General features: G+C 37.9%; 1 protein-coding gene across 1 annotated transcript; it reads right to left on the bottom strand.

Annotated features, from left to right (window-relative positions):
• Nucleotides 1-4,383: 4,383 nt before the first annotated feature.
• On the bottom strand, nt 4,384-16,036 carry LOC145049343 (uncharacterized). The gene is made up of 5 exons (XM_078997762.1): nt 15,935-16,036; nt 14,670-14,723; nt 13,906-14,001; nt 13,700-13,849; nt 4,384-4,782 (listed from the first exon to the last, which is right to left on the bottom strand). The coding sequence occupies exons 1-5, from the start codon at nt 16,034-16,036 to the stop codon at nt 4,384-4,386; spliced, it is 801 nt and encodes a 266-aa protein (XP_078853888.1).
• Nucleotides 16,037-21,771: the final 5,735 nt, after the last annotated feature.

Here is a 21,771-nt window from a genome sequence, read left to right as displayed (position 1 = left end):
AATTCATTCACCTTCGGGTTGTAGAGCCCTGTGAGGGTTGGTTTTGGTTGACTTGGGAAGACTGTGGTATGCTCGAGGTTGTGGTCGTATTGCTCAAGTTGTTGGGTGTGTCAGGAATGGTAAGGAATGATTTCGAGGACAATATCTAATTTAAGTGGGGGAGAATTATAGCATTCCGTTTGAAATTAAGTAACATAAGTAAATAAATAATAAAGCCTGACCCCCGATATCAGACTCTGTCCGATGCCGGGCGGGGCTTGATGGCGGACATTGATTGATGTCGGGCGGGGCTTGATGAAGGGGCGGGCCCACGATATGTTTATATGTGATTATGCTTATGGCATGTGGTAGTTGGTTATTTGTTTATGTGCATATGTCGACATATGTCAACAGAAAGTTGACAATGACCGTTGACTTTGACCAAGTTTGACTTTAGGTCTTTTAGGGTATTTTGAATAGTGGATTGAGACTTGGTCCTTGTTTGATGTATATGTGACTTGTAGAGCCGGTATTTGCAACAGTGATCAGTTCAGCTATCTTTTGGGCTTTGAGGTGAGTTTTCCTCATTGTACTCGTGGGTCGAAGACACCAATGTCGGCACACTAGATTTTGTTATGTATCCTTGTGTATAGGATGTTGCTATGTTATAAAGATCTGTTAGCCTGGTAGATTTGTAAGATTTCATGTGTTAGTTGGTTATTTGTTTATGTGCATATGCCGACATATTGTGGTTTGATTGAGGCGGCCCTGTTTTGTGTTGAAGGCCAAGATACTCAGGCGGTCTAGTTGATATTGTAGGCAAAAGGGGGAGATCCAGTAATACTTTAGGCCCAAGGAATTGGTCCAACTTATTATGTAGGCTCGGGAGCAGTCTGGTTTTTAGCTGAAGGCTCGGTGACGGTCCAACCTTGTGTTGTAGGCCTTGTTTGCGTGCATTGTATGTATTTTGCTTTGTGGGGTATTTGGGGGGAATTAACAAATTTTGTCTTACAGATGTTGATTTCATGGTTTCAGATACATCAGATGATGGGGCAAGGCGAATGCGAGATTGTACATATCATAATGAATTTATGTTAAGAGATGTTTTTGGATACTCCGATTTTTATGACTATGTGTTAGAGACAATGTTTTGTATGGCGTATGGTTTATGAATGATTTTTGGGACATTACAAATACCAGTTTGCATTTGATGTATAATTTTTTTTTGGAAACTTTTTTGACTAAAAAAAACTTATGTAATATCTGATATGGTGTCAAAACAAGTTAAAAAAAACATCATTGCTGAAAATAACAATTTTAATAGCAACATAGTTTCAAGTATTATGCAAATTCAAAAACAGCTTCATATATGTCAACGTACTTGAAAGTAAAATGTTATTTTTTGCAGTTACCCCAATCATTAAAAAAAGCAATATTCTATCTTTATTTTGTCAATTATACTATATTTTTTTACATTTTTTTTTCGTATTTTCTTATTAACACTGAAATAAGCACAAAAACTCAATAACTATGATTTTTATGCTATTTCATACAGAAAGATTTCTAATTTATAGATACTTTTTGATTGTTGTGGTAAAAATATTCGATTTTAGCATCCCATGTTCGTAAAAGAGAACCATATATACATTTATTAATCTTGAAGCCTAATGAAATTCATCAAAATTGATACAAAATGATAATTTTGACCATAAAAGTCAGCATTTACCATCAATTTCGAAATCGATTTCAAAACTAAAGTTTGATTTTTGTTGAGATTTTTAATAGGAACGTCACTTTACAAAGAAGGTTGAATTGAAATCCAAGCTTCATGGGGGCAAATACAAACGAGAAACACATTTAAAGACAAACTACAATTTCTGAAATTCGTTATCGGATTCTTGCGAGGGATATTGAAAATTTTGAAAAATCTATAAGTATCTCTACTAACTGAAAACCATCCATCCAAAAAACCTAAATACCTTTTTGTTAGATTACTTTATGTTCAGAAAATTCTCTTCGTTGTCAAATCAAGTTGTTAGATTACTTTATTTTCAAAAAATTTACTCCGGTGTCTAATCGAGTCCATTTCTTGACACTTTTATTTGTCTGGAGGCCTCTTGGTAAGTCATTGATTCCACGACTATCCACCGTCGCTACTGGTTTCTTCGTCGGTTGTAGTGTTTTGTATGTCAAGGCTCAACTTCTTAGTTGCTCTTGAACATCACAACTTAATTATCAGATATATTGTCTGTATTTTCACACTTCGAAATTCCGTCTACCAATTCAATTTACTATATGTGTTCTTCAATATAGGGTGTATTTCACTATTTTGTGTACCCGATAAAAGAAAATGATGTAAAAACTTCCTCTGTATCTATTTATTCCACTGAAGCAAGAACATTATATGTTATTTTTATATGCAAAAAACAAACACATTTTAATTGACTTAAGCGTCCGTCAAGGAAAAAGCTATAAAAAATATTAATTATTTTAACTTTTAATACGTTTAATGACTTAAACTTATACATGAAAAGAGGCCAATTGAGTATTCCATACCAAATGTTTTTCACTATGGTAGTTTTTGATTTGGATTGACAACGGTTTTTTCATACCTTAGTAGTTGGGTTTGCTTTTTAGCTAGCTAATACACCCTATATGTGTTCTTCAATATAGGGTGTATTTTTGACAACTTACTATATGTGTTCTTCAATATAGGGTGTATTTCACTATTTTGTGTACCCGATAAAAGAAAATGATGTAAAAACTTCCTCTGTATCTATTTATTCCACTGTGAGTTTATAAAAAAAATATATGTTATACTGTAGGTATTAGTTTTAAAGAAAAAAATTATTAATAAACTTTTTTACCAATATATATCGATGTTATATATAAATATATTTTTTTTTCATAATAAACTTTATAACCATATATGCAGCTTGTGTTGAAATAATATTGAAAATGACCTCATAATAGTTGATTATGATGCATCTCCTTCGGCGAATTGGGCCATGATCCATTTTCCTAGCGGGCTGAAAAGTCATATATTTACTTTTTAATCATTTAAGCCAAAAGATAATATGCGAAGGTTTACGCGTCCCTATTTGCTTTTGTTTAACTGTCCCTATGAAACATGGTTCTAAATATAACGCTCACATTTTCAGAATTTTAGCTACAAAAAGTTATAAGAAACTTCCCATATATAAAAGATGCAAATGTGTTCCACAAACCAAATTAAGAGTTGTTTTTTCCTCCAGAAAACCCCATTAAGCGTATGTTTAAGATTATGGTAACTTTGACTGAAGCAAGAACATTATATGTTATTTTTATTTGCAAAAAACAAACACATTTTAATTGACTTAAGCGTCCGTCAAGGAAAAAGCTATAAAAAAATATTAATTATTTTAACTTTTAATACGTTTAATGACTTAAACTTATACATGAAAAGAGGCCAATTGAGTATTCCATACCAAATGTTTTTCACTATGGTAGTTTTTGATTTGGATTGACAACGGTTTTTTCATACCTTAGTAGTTGGGTTTGCTTTTTAGCTAGCTAAAACATCATTCTATTTTTGACAATGAAATTTCTTTTTAATTAATTTAAAATACGTTTAAATCGGCGATGTACTATTGTTGTATATTAAAATGCGTTTAGACATCTGTGGCCATTTTTTGGGCATCTTAGACCGAATAAATTTTGATTCAGACTAGCATTTTGTCAAATAAAAAGTATATATCCACAATCGGATGAACAAATCGGAAACTGCAAGAAAACATTTGGTTTTTTTTATTAAGATGTAACAAAAAGTTAAACAAAACTCGTTGAAACATAAAAGTTTACAAGCAATCAATATATAATAAATATTTGGAATTTAAGAGTAGACAAAACATTTAAATAACGTTGGGTTTAAACTAGAGATTATATGTTTTAAAATTGGAGATGATATATTTTGTAATTTATGATTATTTCGGTATGAAGTTAAAATTGGATCATTTCCTATAATCCTCATGACCAGGACTACATGATTAAATATGTGAGTAATTTGTATTTCCCATAATTAGGCGTTAGGCCATTAGCACATTCATAAAATGAAAATTAAACCATAGAAATTTAGCACCAACTTGAATACAAAAGAAAAAAAACCAACTCCAATAAACACTCAAAGTTTCCACTTTGGACTCAACCTCAATATGGTAACCCATATTAGATAAAAAGTAACTTGCATGATCAGAAATAAAGAGTCAAATGTATCTCAAACCACAAGATCAAACAAAACCAAGCATCCTAGTAGCTTACCACTATCATGGATTTCTGGAGTATTGTAATAGCTTCATCAATTTGTTAGTCAGTTACCTCAGCAGGTGGCAACATCCGAATGCTGTTGGGTATTCTCCCAAAGTCCAATTAAAGTCTCAGCTGTTGACATGCAATGATCAGTGAATGCGCATTCACCTTCAGCTGAATAGTAGCAACAAGACCAACTGATCTTATGCCCACAACCTGATGATGCATTCCCAAGTTCTTGGTTAACGACCCCATCAAATAGTTCCCACTTCTCTCGACCTTGTTTAGGTATTCCTGCTGGGATACCATGTTAAGCAACTTCGAGGCATCCAGACAACGTGGTGTGGGCATGAATTGTTTATCCGGCTGATAAAAATGAATGTAGTCAGCAAGTAAGTCGTTGACAACAATGGCACCAATCCCAATGTCGTCTCCAAAGCCAATGAGCATAGCATCCGGTTCAACACCTAATGTTGTATGTGCCCATAGAGATCCGCTACACCCTAATCCACATTGAACCTGGAATATCAAAGTATATATCATCAGTTTTTTTTTTTTTTTTTTTTTTTTTTTTTTTTGTATATGCTTATATAGTTTAATAGAAACATAAATATACCTAATCCATCACAAGAAGTGTCTTGGAATTGTTACAAGCACTCCTCAAATCGATCAAGTCTTTTTATTGAAACCTATATATGCCACCCAGTCCCTGTAAGGGTTCTAGGAACACAATCTGAAACTCTCCTTCGTCAACTCGGTTAATTAACTCCTCAATTTGAATTGGGGGTGGACTTGAGTTAGGGATATTGATCTGTAACACCCAGTTACAGAAAGACCAAGAAAGAAATGAAAAACTCTAAGTCATTAGTCAACTCGTCGAGTCTAGGGAGGAACTCCACGAGTCGGAGCGGGATCCGGGGGATCAATTTAGTAACCGACTCGACGAGTCGGCAAAGAGGACTCGACGAGTCCGATCTGAAGAGGGAAACCCTAAATCCGGGACTTTGTGCACTATTTAAGCATCTTATTCTCTCCATTAGGGTTCCTTATAACCTCTCTTATTCAGAATACGAAACCCTCAGCCTCCATTGTTGCATATTCAAGTCTCTTGCCATTTGTGGGTGATTTGAAGGAAAAAGGAAGGAAGGAATCATTGGGGCTTCAAGGATTGGCTTTAAATCCAGAGTTTGGGTCACCTTTCAGAGTTATTGAAGGTATTAATTCGTTACTTTCACCCTTCTTCATCTAGATCTACCTTGGTTATGAGTTTTGGGGCTTTTATGCCATGTTTAAGAACCAATTCGAGTTAGAAGCTCGGATCTGAAGTTGCTACTGCAGATCTAAGCATATCTTGGCCTAGAGAAGCATAAAGTAACTGCATTTGGGTTGAATGTAGAACCACCTTGTCTTAAACCCTATATTATAGTGTTTTGAGCCTATATCTCCTTAGCTGCACGTAAAGTTTGCCACTTTACATGAGAAATAAGCTTTAGAAGAATGGATCTACAGTTTGGAGTCCATGCATGACTCAAAAGCCTCTGAATATATGAAGGACTGAATAGACTCGGCGAGTCCTTCGAGTGGACTCGGCGAGTAGGATGAAGATGAAGATGAACTCGACGAGTTGGATGAACAAGTCGGCAAGTCTGTTGAAAATTGCCTTGGACTTGGCGAGTCTGTTCTTGGACTCGGCGAGTCAAGTTGCAAAACCTCAAACCCTTCGAGTTAAGACTCGGATCAGTGAGTTTAGTGGGGACTTGGTGAGTTGGACTGGACAGGACTCGGAAATCGGTAGACTTGGTGAGTCAGGAGCTGACTCGGCGAGTCGAGTCGTGAATGAAAGGATTCTGAGCGTATGAACTCGGCGAGTTAGTAGGTAGACTCGGTGAGTAGAGTTGACTTTGATCAGGACTTTGAATTTGACCAGAATGGACTTAGTTGACTTTCGGAGGACAGTTAGACTAAGTGCTATATTGATATTGGTAACTCGGGGAGCTAGTGGAGCAGCAGTTCAGAGAGAGTTGTCAGACAGCGACCAGAGGGGTTACCAACAAGTTCAACAGTACCAGGTGAGTCTCCTCACTGTTTGTATGGGTCTAAGGCACCAATGTCGGCCCATTTAGTTTATGTATGATAGGAAGACCCGGGGGTTAGCCCTAGGCATTATGCATGAAAGACCAGGAGGCGGCTCCTGGCACACTGTATGGTATTATGTGTGGTAGGAAGACCCGGGGGTTAGCCCTAGGCAATATGTATGAAGGACCAGGAGGTGGCTCCTAGCGCACTATATGTTATTATACCTGAAAGACCAGGAGGTGGCTCCTGGCACACTATCTGTTGATTAGCCTAATAGAGTAGTATGTATAGTTGTCTTTGTGATACTTGCATGAAAGAACCGGGGGTGGCCCTTGGCACTTGTCTGTAAGACCCAGGGAGTGGCCTCAGGCTTGACTAGGAAGACCACGTGTGGCCCGTGGCATAATGGCAAGACTATGTTTGGCACACAACACCTTAGCAAGACTATGTTTGGCACGTAGCACCTTACTTGATTATGGATATGTTGGTTATGTATGGCTCTTGGCTATGTATGGCATGTATGTATCAGTTAGGTTGTATGGTATGTGGTATATGGGGAACTCACTAAGCTTCGTGCTTACGGTTTTCAGTTTTGGTTTCAGGTACTCCGTGTTGAAAGGAAGGGAGCCAGCTTGATCGCAGCGCATCACACTATGTTTTCCGCACATGAGATCTTTGGGGTTACACTCTGATATGGTTTTATTATAATATGTTTTGATTACTGACACTTTGGTTTGACACAAGATATTACTATGAATGTTTTTACACTGATGGTCTTATGTAATAACTTATTTAAAAATGAAATTTGTGGCCTTGGAAATTGGGATGTTACAAGTTGGTATCAGAGCCTTGGTTTGAGGGATTCAGACATACTTTCAAGTGTGTCTGAACTCAAACTGAGGATCTGAAAGTTTTTTTTTTTAAAAAGGAAAATGTTTTCAAGGAAAAGTTTTCTAATAAAAGAAAGGGTGTGGTGCGTGCATTCAGCCGAGCTCAAGTAAGTTTACCCAAGATACCCATACATGTTGTGATATGATATGATATGATTATGAAAATTGCATGCTAGATTAGGGCTAAGGATCTAGGGAGGATGCCTTATGTGCCTGATATATGTACTTGAGTTGCATGATAGTGCTGATTAGACAGTAGTAGGATAGCCTGTTTAGGTTCTGCCTGAGTTTATGAGCTTATGTCGCATGCTAGTGCAAATTCTTGATATGAGATTATGATTGATGAGTATGTTATGGTTATATTTTTTCCCTTATCTGAATGCTACTTGCTTTGTGCATTGTGGGATTCTGAGTGATGGGAGTTAGCCATTAGGTGAATACATCACGTCACATGTGATCAGGGTTGAACAATCTTAGAGTGTTGGATTTGGCCCTATTGCGCAGCTCTCGTCTGAGTCTAACCGTTGTAGGGACGAGTCTTCTACTCGAAGGATTATCTGAGCCTCGTCACATGTGATGCTATTCAGGTGATGGCTAATTGGTATCACAAGGAGGCCTTCAGCAGCTGAGGACTGGTTTGAGTTGAGTCAGACGTTTCCCTAGGGCAAGCCTAGGATGAGAGTAGTGTTGGGAGCAGTGTTAGTAGTAGTGAAAGGGACTTGGTGAAGTTGAAGAAACCCTTGAGGAAAGTACGGATATATGTGGAAGGTAGTATGGGCCTGTACTACTGGAAGCAGAGGATCCGTACTCGAGTCAAGGAGGGCTGAGATGGAACCAGGAATCTTGGAAAGTATATGATACCCTGACAACTGTTTGTTCATTACCAGAATGGTGGTCACACGACATGGAGCAGGGGGTTCAGGATCTGGGTCAGGATTGGGCTCGGGTGCAGGGCCCGAGCATGTGGATGATGGGTTACGCGAGTTCATCGCGTCCGAGATCATGAGAGGTATCCTTGATGCGACGCCGGTCATCTTCAGGTCGATCAAGGAAGGGATCATTGAGCTGGTGGAGGATCACCTCCAAGCTGTCAGGAGCGATTTGGCGTCTGGCCAGGCGAGTACGCGCACACTATCCTTCAAGGACTTTAGAGGTAGTGGTGCGCCAGATTTTCACGGGGTGAAGAATCCCATTGCTGCTAGGAGATGGATCACAGATATCGAGTCTGCGCAGCCGACAAGCTTCTGCTCGGAGGGGTCAAAGGTCCGCTTTATGGCGGGATGTTTGAGAGATAGAGCCAGAGACTGGTGGGAGTTAGTTGGTGATTCCTTGGGAGCCACAACCATTGAGGATATGACATGGCCCAAATTTGTGACTAGGTTTAGGGCGGAGTTTGCACCAGCGGTGGATCTTCAACAATTGGCCAGAGAGTTCCTAGACATGAGACAGACGAAAAAGTTGGTTGCGGAGATTACCGCCAAGTTTCGGGAGAGGGCCTTAGTGGTGCCTCAGTATGCAGGGGATGATCAGATGCAGAGGACCCGTTGTCATGACATGTTGAGAGCGGATATTCGGGAGCATGTCAGCTTCTCGGCATGCCCGACCTTGGACTCTATGATTTCCAGGGCGCGGGAAAGGGAAATTGATTTGGATCACATTGCGAAGAGGAAGTCAGATCAAATGTACACTTTGGAGGGTCCCGGGAAGAGACCCAAGACTTCAGATCAGCGGATAGCAGACCGGCAGGGCTGCAGTCAGTGCAGCATGTGTGGGAAACGGCACGAGGGAGTTTGTCGTTCCATGGGTTCAGGCTGCTACAAGTGTGGCAGTGATGGTCACGTCAGCAGGGACTGCCCACAGGGGGCAAGCCCATTATGTTTTCACTACAATCAGGTGGGTGGCCGACTGTCCGACGGTGAGGGTAGGAGCAGGGAGTGCGTCTGCCCCGACAACTTCGAGCATTGCGGATGGGTGAGAGGGTAGGGCTTTGCAGTGACAGATGAGGGAGATTTGGATCACAACAGGGAATGTTGCAGGTATGTATCTATGGCTTTTTGGATTCCATGTGTATTAGGGTTGTTCCTACCCCGAACTCTGGTGATAGTATGTGTGAGTTGTCTCTCTGCTTGTATTCAGATTATACTTTTAGAATTGTCTTATGCCATTTGCATACCAGGAACTATTAGTAGCTAGTGCAGGGTCATCTCTCACTTCGGGTTCGAAATGTCCAGTATTATCTCGATTATGACCAAAAGCGGTTTAGGAGTGTTGCGTGGAGGACGATGGGCAGGGTACAGGGAGTAGCCCTCCACCATTACCAGGGTTTGGTGGCTCTGGTCTTGGTACATGGGATAGCTTTAGGAAGCATCAAGGGAAGTGGTCTATCACTGACGGAGTTGCTCTGAGCATTAGTTATTCGGACCTTAAGGGCATTAGTTGGAGCCTAGAGAATTATCAGTATCGGGATGCAGGAGGTGTTCATCTAGTATTCGGTAATCATACAGTATTTGGAATGGGCTAGTGGTGGATCGCTAGCGACATCAAGGCGATGGTAGTTATCATGCCTATTGTGCAAGGGATGAAGGAATGGAAATCCTTGGGTTTTTCACCTGCAGTAAAGACTTAGCCGAAGCTAAGTGGAGGAGAAACAATCATGTTATGGGAGCAGCAGCTTTTTTGGAACCGAGATAAGTTTTGCTCTCTGATCGGGAAGGAAGACAGCCCAGGTGGTTGTGTGAATTGAGGAAAGTGTGAACTGGAAGTTCGGAAAACCTACCAATTGTGAGATCGCATTCTCGGGTTGCCCGATAACCGATTACAGAAGAATCGGCTAGGAGTTTCAGATAGGACATGCGTACAGATCGGTGGTACTAGGTTGTGCTGATATGCTCGACTATGGGTTAGTTGTAGCATCCACTGGCAGCCAGTCGGGGTGGAAAGGTGTTGTCAGACTACCGGATGGCCATAGCATTCACCAGTGGTCAGATAGTAAGAGGAGTGTGGTAAGACTACGGTGTGGCCCATAGCATTAGTTTAGTAAGCCTGCGGTGTGGCCCGTAGCATTAGTTTAGTAAGACTGCGGTGTGGCCCGTAGCACTATTTTAGTAAGACTGCGGTGTGACCCGTAGCACTGGTATAGTAAGACTGCGGGGTGGCCCGTAGCTTTAGATAGCTGGCAGCGCTGAAGTGTTGCAAGACTATGTGGGTGGCCTGTAGCATTCGCTAGTTGGCAGAGCGAGTATAGTGAGACTACGGGGTGGCCCATAGCATTCCTCGGTCCCTATTCGCTGGTGCGAATATATCAGGTGTGTGATTCATTAGTCGGGTTTCTCAGATAGTTAAGTTCAGGGCGGGGCAGCCGCCCGGATGTTAGTGGGCCACATTATGTTTGGGTCCGGGAGACGGTAGGTCATTGAAGACCAGAAGTGGTGTAAGACTATGGGTAGCCATAGCTTTCATTGGTAGCTTGGTTCGCGGAGAGTGGGCGAGGGGACCGTATCTCCGAGGTAGCATGGGGGAAACCGGTATTCCGGGTAATGGTAGATCAGTAGGGACCAGGGCGGTCTCGGTTCATCCGGTAGGCAGATGGGAGTCAATAGGAATTCAGTGAAAAGTCGTGAGTTGATCGGATGATGCTAAGCTGCCCATCGCGGGATCGAATGATCACAGAGTAAAGGATTTAGCTCGGGGAAGCCGTTCTTGTCTGAGCCTTAAACATAGAAAAGAGGGATCTGCTACCCGAAGGATTGTCTGAACTCTCTTGATTGGGTGGAGTTTTCAGTATTGGAGCATTGTATGGGGGTTATTCCGTGAGTATTGGTATGATGGCCGACATTGGGAGTGCCCAGAATTGTGGTTTCAGCAGAGGATCGGTCCTCGAAGGTTGTTGCTTGTGGAAAGTACCTTAGAAAGGCCAATGTCAGTGTAAAGTAAAAGGGTAAACCCCTTGCGAATCAAGGGTAAGTGTAACAGGAGTATCGGTATGATTACCGGTTGGATAAAAGTGTTGCACTCTAAGGTAGTAATGAACGAGTTATTCTGAAGATGACATCTTCAAGGTCTGGATTGGGTGGGCAGAGTGTGTACCTAGTGGTAAAGTGGCGACCGGATGGTAAGGTAATTGGCCATGGCAGACTTCAAGGACGAAGTCTAGTTTAAGTGGGGGAGTGTTGTAACACCCAGATACAGAAAGACCAAGAAAATAAATGAAAGGCTCTAAGTTGTTAGTCAACTCGTCGAGTCCAGGGAGGAACTTGACGAGTCGGAGTGGGATCCGGGGGATCGATTTAGTAACCGACTCGGCGAGTCGGCAAAGAGGACTCGACGAGTCCGGTCTGAAGAGGGAAACCCTAAATCCGGGACTTTGTGCACTATTTAAGCGTCTTATTCTCTCCATTAGGGTTCCTTATAGCCTCTCTTATCCAGAATACGAAACCCTCAGCCTCCATTGTTGCATATTCAAGTCTCTTGCCATTTTTGGGTGATTTGAAGGAAGAAGGAAGCAAGGAATCATTGGGGCTTCAAGGATTGTCTCTAAATCCAGAGTTTGGGTCACCTTTCAGAGTTATTGAATGTATTAAGTCGTTACTTTGACCCTTCTTCATCTAGATCTACCTTGGTTATGAGTTTTGGGGCTTTTATGCCATGTTTAAGAACCAATTCAAGTTAGAAGCCCAGATCTGAAGTTGCTACTGCAGATCTAAGCATATCTTGGCATAGAGAAGCATAAAGTAATTGCCTTTGGGTTGATTGTAGAGCCTCCTTGTCTTAAACCCTAGATTATAGTGTTTTGAGCCTAGATCTCCTTAGCTACACGTAAAGTTTGCCACTTTACATGAGGAATAGGCTTTAGAAGAGTGGATCTGCAGTTTGGAGTCCATGCATGACTCAGAAGCCTCTAAATATATGAAGGACTGAATAGACTCGACGAGTCCTTCGAGTGGACTCGGCGAGTAAGATGAAGATGGAGATGAAATCACCAAGTTGGATGAACAACTCGGCAAGTCTGTTGAAGATTGCCTTGGACTCGGCGAGTCAATTCGCGAAACCCCAAACCCTTCGAGTTAAGACTCGGATCAGTGAGTTGAGTGGGGACTCAGTGAGTTGGACAGGACAGGACTCGGAAATTGGTAGACTCGGCGAGTCAGGGGCTGACTCGACGAGTCGAGTCGCGAATGAAAGGATTCTAAGCGTATGAACTCGACAAGTCAGTAGGCAGACTCGGCGAGTAGGGTTGACCTGGAAGGTTGACTTTGACCAGGACTTTGACTTTGACCAGAATGGACTTAGTTGACTTTCGGAGGATAGTTAGACTAAGTGCTATATTGATATTGGTAGCTCGAGGAGCTAGTGGAGCAGCAGTTCAGAGAGAATTGTCAGACAGCGACCAGAGGGATTACCAACAAGTTCAACAGTACCAAGTGAGTCTCCTCACTGTTAGTATGGGTCTAAGGCACCAATGTCGGCCCATTTAGTTTATGTATGATAGGAAGACCCGGGGGTTAGCCCTAGGCATTATGCATGAAAGACCAGGAGGCGGCTCCTGGCACACGGTATGTTATTATGTGTGGTAGGAAGACCCGGGGGTTAGCCCTAGGCAATATGTATGAAGGACCAGGAGGTGGCTCCTAGCACACTGTAGGCTATTATACCTGAAAGACCAGGAGGTGGCTCCTGGCACACTATCTGTTGATTAGCCTAATAGAGTAGTATGTATAGTTGTCTTTGTGATACTTGCATGAAAGACCCGGGGGTGGCCCTTGGCACTTGTCTGTAAGACCCAGGGAGTGGCCCCAGGCTTGACTAAGAAGACCACGTGCGGCCTGTGGCATAATGGCAAGACTATGTTTGGCACATAGCACCTTAGCAAGACTATTTTTGGCATATGGCACCTTACTTGATTATGGATATGTTATATCTATGGCTCTTGGCTATGTATGGCATGTATGGATCAGTTGGGTTGTATGGTATGTGGTATCTGGGGAACTCACTAAGCTTCGTGCTTACGGTTTTCAGTTTTGGTTTCAGGTACTCCGTGTTGAAAGGAAGGGATCCGGCTTGATCGCAGCGCATCACACTATGTTTTCCGCACATGAGATCTTTGGGATTACACTCTGATATGGTTTTATGATAATATGTTTTGATTACTGACACTTTGGTTTGACACGAGATATTACTATGAATGTTTTTACACTGATGGTCTTATGTAATAACTTATTTTAAAATGAAATTTTTGGGCTTGAAAATTGGGATGTTACATGATCGACAGGGACACATATGTTGCAGACAGCTGTGGGGGTGAAGGGAACCTGAGTAACCTTGAGCAAGCTCCAGTAAACATCATTGCTTCATCCGACAGAGGGGAGTTGTACAACATCCCCCCTCTTGCAAACGATGCACTTGTAATAACTTATTTTAAAATGAAATTTTTGGGCTTGAAAATTGGGATGTTACATGATCGACAGGGACACATATGTTGCAGACAGCTGTGGGGGTGAAGGGAACCTGAGTAACCTTGAGCAAGCTCCAGTAAACATCATTGCTTCATCCGACAGAGGGGAGTTGTACAACATCCCCCCTCTTGCAAACGATGCACTTGAGATCATATCCTTAAAGAGATCCTGCAATAAAAAAAACTTATGACCAGGATAGCTAGCATAATTAGATAAAAGCTCACCTGGCTTTCCGATATAGGATCGGAAGAAAAGAAGGATTGCTTCAAACGAGGAAATCCTCCGGAGTACGTGAAATCGAGTTCTGCCTTCGCTTTGCCCTGAAATTTTTTTGGTAGGAGCCACAAATATAAAGAAAATAACCTTTTGAATGTTTCGAAGCACTTCACACTCATTTATACATGAAAAACAAGGGTTTAAGCCTTAAATGAGTTTTTGAGCATAATGGAGTAGTTGAAAAAAATATTTACCATTTTAGTGTCCTTTCAAAAATATTTACCAAACTGATTTTTTTCTCATTTTCTTTACTTTTTAGTTTTCTTTTCAGTTTTTTTTTTTTTTTTTTTAATTTTAAATATCTTTTTTTCTTTTTTATTCCACCTTTTTATTGTTTATATCTATATATATATATATATATATATATATATATATATATATATATATATATATATATATATATATATATATATATATATTAAATGACAGCTTTTATTTTAGTTTTTTTTCTTTTACTTTTTTACTGTTTTCTTTAAATTACATTTTTTTTAATCTTTTTTTTCTGTTTTTTTTAATATATGTTTTTCTTATACAACCTTTTTATCATCAAATTTTCGCCATAAAAAATTAAAAATACAATATCTTTTAAGGTGCAAAAACTCCAACATTCACATATAATATTTTTAAGGTAAAAAAAAACAAACAAAATCTCAACATAGTTTATTACAAAAAAAAAAAACACCACAAAATAAACTCCAACATTGTTTATTACAAAAAGAAAAAACATCACAATTAGCTTGAATTTGAATCGGTTACAAATCTTTACCTGTAAAAAAAAAAAAATGAAATAACCACAACAAATACCATAAAAATATTTTTTTAAACTACCTTAGCATAGACGGACATCGTTTTCGGTATGTATATTAAATAAAGAAGAAATGTCAATCTTTGTGGAATTTGTAGGCAACCGGGACATAATCTAAAATAATGTCCGTCTATGCCAAGATACTTTAAAAAAATATTTTTATAGTATTTGTTTTGGTTATTTTCTCTTTTTTTTACTGGTAAAGATTTGTTACCGGTTCAAATTCAAGCTAATTGTGATGTTTTTTTTCTTTTGTAATAAACAATATTGGAGTTTATTTTGTGGTGTTTTTTTAACAAACAATGTTGAGGTTTTGTTTGTTTTTTTACGTTACAAATATTATATGTGAATGTTGGAGTTTTTGCGCCTTAAAATATATTGTATTTTTAATTTTTGATGGCAAAATTTTGATGGTAAAAAGTTGTATAAGAAAAACAAATATTTAAAAAAAAGGAAAAAAAAAGATTAAAAAAAACTGTTATTAAAAAAAACAATAAAAAATGTTAGAAAGCTAAAACAAAAGCTGTCATTTAGAAAAAAAAAATATATAAAAAAAACAATAAAAAGGTGAATAAAAGAGAAAAAAATAAGATATTTAAAATAAAATAAAAAAAAACTGAAAAAGAAAACTAAAAAGTAAAGATAATGAGAAAAATACCATTTTGCTAAATATTTTTGAAAGGACACTAAAATGGTAAATATTTTTTTCAACTTCCCCATTATTGTTAAAAACTCAGCCTTAAATATCAGTAGTTTTGAAGGGATCGAAGCACTTCCCACAAATTTATAAATGATAAAGAAGATAAGAAGAAGCAATCTAATTACCTAGGGTCTAGACGATACACATTGGAACTATATAAACAAAATAGATCTATATCGTTCTGTTTTCCATATTTTCAAAGCATTTTTGTAAATGATAATAGACATTAAAGAATAAGATCAGTAATTTTGAAAAGATCGATAAATGATAAGAAAAGGCAATCAAATTCCCCTAGGGTCTATGACCATTAAAGAAAATAGCTCAATATCATTACTATAAGTCTACGATGATAAAAATAAACAGCATTGGAATTATACAAACAAAAGAGCTCGATATCATTACTACAGGCTCTCTGTTTTCCACATTTTTATATTCCTATGTATTGAATACTTACTGTGAACTAAATACTTACCATTAACACACGGAATTTGTTCTTTGTTTCCCCCATTTTCCTGGTGTTGTTCTTCACTGCAAGTCGAGCAAAGTTACCGCCGGTAAAGAAGATGAAATTCATGTCAGCTGCTCTGAATGCTATCGCTAGGCTTTCTTTAAACAATTCAAATGATGTAAAATCACCTTGCACCGGGCTGTTTGTCTTATATTAATTTGTTACAAGAGTGGTGGTGATCTTGGGGGTGCGTCCATTACTGCTGTGTCAAAGAGTGTAATAATACAGTACGAACGACCTCATATGTATAAAAAAATTGTTTTAACGATTTCCTTTTTTCATAGAAATAAAAGTTTCTTACAACCCAGCATAAAATTAAGTAAAATCTATATTTCTATGACTTCTTGTTAATATCTAATATTAATATCTAATTTGACTAATCTTGAAAAAAAAAATACATGACGAAACATTTGAAGAGTTTTTATATTTGGTTTTTCAAAAACTGAGAACTTCTCAACCCCATACCGACAATATTAAAATCTACAATACGCATAATCTCTGTACAATATTTTTAAATCTTTTTTATATTTAATCTTGAAAAAAAATACAAAAACCATCAAAATTGGGATTTCGTCGACCCCTTGGTAAAAATATATTTCTCATAATTTCTTCTTTAGTCTTCGGAGAAGCAATAAGAACAAAATCAAACTAATTGAATTCTGTGATACCGATAATGAAATAGATTAAATTATAAATTACCAACAATAAATTTTTTAAAATATAAAAAACACATTATAGAATTAAATGATTTTAAACTAGCCATAAAAAAAGTAATACACCACAAAATTCCATATAAATAGTTATACTATCAAATAACCAAAATAAAAGTAATTGAATAGAACAATACCCATTATAAGTTATAGAAACCTATAATCCGATAAATTATTTCATTATTTCTCCGCGTATGTTGTTTCTGTTTAATCTATAACCCAATAAAATAATAATAATAATAATAATAATAATAATAATAATAAATAATAATAATAATAATAATAATAATAATAATAAACAATCATACCCATTTAAAGATTATTTCAAATACACAATATCATTATTCCATTGCACTTTTTTCTCAAGAAAATGAGAAAATAAATTATAAAGAAATGAGAAAATAAAAACTCATATGAAACTTCATTTTCAATTTGAGTATCACCCGGTAAACTAATCTTTAGGGTAACCAAATCTAAACCGTCTTTCATAAAAGTGTGGTTTCGTAGGATAAAACTAGATTTCAGTACCTCCATCGGAGAAGATGATCACCAAGACAATCTTCAGTACGAGCTCAATCTCCCCATAAACCAAGCAAGAAATCTACCTCAGATTAATCGAATAATTTCTCGAAAAACTAAAACCATCTTGAGTAAAACACTCCATTGGACGTCTAAGCGAATGATTGTAACGCCCCAAAAATACCGGCTAAAAATTTCATTTTTAAAACGTAAAAAAACATCATTACAAATCGTTCATAATAATACTCCGTGTCTGAAAACCGGTAATATCATAATAATATTTCAGAGTACATCCCAGAAAATCCATAGTACGGAAAAACAAGAGTGTGTGTGACATGCTGCTACCGCGCCGGCTCCTTTCCCTTAGCTGAAGAGGTACCTGAAACCAAAACTGAAAACTGTAAGCACGAAGCTTAGTGAGTTCCCCCACTATACCACATACCATATAATCACATAACATACATATATTATCAGACATATCTGGGTGCCCGACCTACCCCTTCGGTCCTCTCGACTGGACGTTGCCTAGCATACCTGGGCGCTGGCCTCCCCTTCGGTCCTCTCGACCGGATACTGCCTAACATATCTGGGTGCTGGCCTCCCCTTCGGTCCTCTCGACCGGATACTGCCTAGCATATCTGGGTGCTGGCCTCCCCTTCGGTCCTCTCGACCGGATACTGGGGAACTATTTCTCCCATCTACTACTACCACATAACATGTATCACAGTATCATAATCTATCTAGCATGGCTGGGTATGACTACCCCTTCGGCCCTACCGACCGGATATCTTGGGGACTATCTCCCCCTACAGTCACTAGCACATAGCATCATATCATACTAGCACATAACATAACACAGGTAGTAGTAATCCCTAGATGAATATCACACAGACAATCATCTACATACAACTCCTATTGGTGGGCCGGCATTGTGGCCGTAGACCCACCGCTACTGGAAGGTAACTCACCTCGATGTAGCTGTTGATCTGTGTGGGGATTAACTGTCTGCTACTGCTCCGGAAATCCTCCGGCTATAATTCCCACAAAACACTCAATCAACCACTGCTAACTGTCCCTTAGGGTAAAATGACCATTTTACCCCTGACCAAGTCATAAGCCACGGTCATAGTCAACTTTCAGTTGACTCGACTAGCCGAGTTGGCTCTCCAACTCGCCGAGTCTCTATCCAATCGATTGTTCTGTATCCCGTCTCTACTTGTTGAGTTAGGCATTGACTCGACGAGTTCTCCTTCTAAACTGATGTCCAAGTCCTTCATCCTACTCGCCGAGTTGTATGAACAACTCGTCGAGTCTGTTCTTGATCTAAGAAGGTTGCCTTGAGGTATAGGGCTCTGAGGGTGAATGGGGGCGAGATTGGGGCGGAATGAGAGTTTAAATAGGGTGCAAACCCCTGAAACTTAGGGCTTCATCCAACAACGGTGACTTGCCGAGTCCAGAATACGGACTCGCCGAGTCGCCAACTTAAAACGTGTCCCGGGTCCCGACTCTACTCGGCGAGTCGGGCCTACAACTCACCGAGTACAAGGCTAAAAAATGCAAACACTTATACAAATTTCCACATACCAGGAATCAGGTGCTACAACGATTCTCCGTGGCTTCTTGTAATCTTGATCCACAAAAGGACATGTACAAACTTCCTTCTTGGTGTCTCATAGTGTATGTGTAGTATGTGTGATTACGTGTTAATTGTTATGTTATACTAAACGAATATTTGCAAGTTGCGAAAAAAATAATAATATAATTATTAAGATTGATACATATATGTTATTCAAGCTATTTTATAATCGTTATTAATTCCAAGTTAATAATTCTTATAGTAATTTGTTATAAAATATTTTAATATTTTAAATATAACATATTAAAATCATATCATCTCAATAACTGTTACATATGGGTATACATGGAAATAATATATATATATATATATATATATATATATATATATATATATATATATATATATATATATATATATATATATATATATATAGGGTTATGTTATTTTGTTTTTGCTAAGGGCGTGTTTGACACGGACCTTTTAGAAGCGTTTGGGAGCTTCTAGCTTTTAGCTTTTGACAAAATGCTCTAGTTTAAACAAAAAGTTTCGTTTGGCAATACGACCGTTTAGCTTTTAATTTAAACAAAACGCTCCAAATCTAAAAGCTACTTCATGTAGCATTTAACAAAACGCTACTGAACTTTTGAAATCAATTTCCATAATTACCCTTAAAAATATATTTATATATTTATTTATTTTTAATCAGTTGTCCTTTTATGTTATTTTATATATTTCAAAAGCTTCTAGCTACTTTTGCCAAACACTCATATAATAAATAAAAGCTACAGTTTCCCGCTACCAGCTACCTGCTCACGCTACCTGCTACACGCTAAACGCTTCCAGCTAACGGCTACTTTTGCCAAACATGCCCTAAGTATTGTGTGCATGTGTAAATGATTCTAGGCAAATCAATTGTGTTAAATTAAGAAAGTGATTTTCTTTTAAAAGTAAATAGAAAAAAATACAAATTAATTGTATTTCATTAATTGACCGGATATGGAAGGGCAGTATGGTACATTACCTTCATTATTTTAATAGGAAATAATTGTTTATTATCGAAGTGATCCTTCTTCGATAATCGCAAATATCTCGCATACTATCAAAATTAAAAACCCATTACTTTCGGAGATCGAAAAGGATTCTGATTTTGTGTGTTCAATCTTCAAAATCGGAAGAGTCTGTGAAGATTTTTAATATAAATAGCGACATTAAACCCTAGAAGACGGAGAAGGCCTTGGGGGGATGTCTGTTAAACTTATTCTACAAGAATGAGGAGTACACGATCAACTTCATTCAAGTCGAAGTTCAAGAACACAACAGAGACGGCGTTGAATCTTGAAGATGACGATGATGATTTTTGTTCGAAATCTGAAGGTAAAGATTTTTTTATTTTGTCGGATGTTTATTGAGTTCAAATATGTTTTCTACTCTAATAAGTGTATTTAGACTGATTTATGCATGTATGATTTGTGATTTCAAAAAAAAAAGGTGTGATTTTTGTGTAATTCCTTAAGAAAAATAACTAGTTATGGATGTTGTTCTGCTAGAACGAGTTAAGTAGCATGGTATAATGATTTAATATTATGTTGGAATTAATGAATTAATTAAAACATTAACAGTTCTTAGAGAATGATAGACTTTACTTGTAAAATGTTTTGTTAGAGTAGAACTATGTATATGATTGTGAGTATATCCATGGATAGTTGATTATGTTTCAAGAGTCTCAAATTTATATGTATGATATTATGGTAGAAGTCGACTTTGTAGGTAGGATAATCTGCATATGATTAATGAATTAAATTAGGACATTATAAATTCTTAGATAATGATGGACTTTACATGTAAAATATTATGTTAGAATGGAACTATGTATGTGATTGTGAGTATATCCATGGATAGTGAATTATGTCTCAAGAATCTAAAATTAATATATATGATTAATGAATTAAATTGAAACATTAACAATTCTTATAGAATGATGAACTTTACATTTAAAATATTTTATTAGAATGGCACTAAGTATGTGATTGTGAGTATATTCATGGATAGTGGATTATGTCTCAAGAGTCTCAAGTTGATATGTATGATATTCTGGTAGAATTCGACTTTGTAAATAGGAATTTAGGGGTGTAAACGAGCCGAGCCAGAGCCTAACCAAGCTTGAGCTCGACTCGGTTAAAAATTTCAATGCTCGAGCTTGAGCTCGGCTCGTTTCGAGCTTAATTTTCAAAGACCGAGATCGACTCGTTAGGATTTAACCGGCTCAAGCTCGGCTCGGGATCGACTCATTTAGCACACGAGCCTAAACGAGCCTAAGCTCGGCTCGAGCTCGGCTTTCTAATTGGTGCAAGCAAGCTCGTTTAAGCTTCTTGAGCTCATTGAAAAGCTCGTTTATTATACATTCTAGCAAAAAAAAAATACTAAATAAACTTATAGATTTAACCAAGCACACAGTACAAAATAAGTAAAATAACTCCATATTACAAAAAAATACTTAAACTTCAAATTAATAACTACTAAGTGACTAGATACTGGAAAATAAGACTTAAAGAACAAGATCAAGTCTTTCAAAAACATAATTCTTCCTTGATGCAACTCATGTAACTTCACTCCACATTAAGACATCTGTAAAGTGCAAAAAATTCATTTCAACTCCACATTTTCAGAATTTATTGAAAAAGAAGATAACATGTTTAGAGAAAATAATCCCAACCTTTATACAAAAAGCATCATGTGCCACAATCCACAGTTTCTACAATCTTCTCCCCTTGCCCTTAGTAAAGAAGCCTAAATTCCAGGTTAAAACTCAGAAAATTCCAAATCTTTGCAACAAAAAAAAGTTCAAACTAATAGTAAAGAAAGTCAAATTATACCGTCAATTAGTTTGTTGTAGCAACAGGTAGTAAAACCTCAGTAGGAGATTCCTCCTTCTGTAAAAAACAGAGAGAGAGAGAGAGTGTGTGTGTGTGATAACTAAAGATTAATATTTTATA

The sequence above is a fragment of the Lactuca serriola genome, chromosome 5, assembly GCF_051521515.1.
Source record: "Lactuca serriola cultivar US96UC23 chromosome 5, Lser_US96UC23_V15, whole genome shotgun sequence".
In the NCBI taxonomy this organism is placed as follows: Eukaryota; Viridiplantae; Streptophyta; class Magnoliopsida; order Asterales; family Asteraceae; genus Lactuca; species Lactuca serriola.
This window is presented reverse-complemented; position numbering and strand designations above follow the sequence as displayed.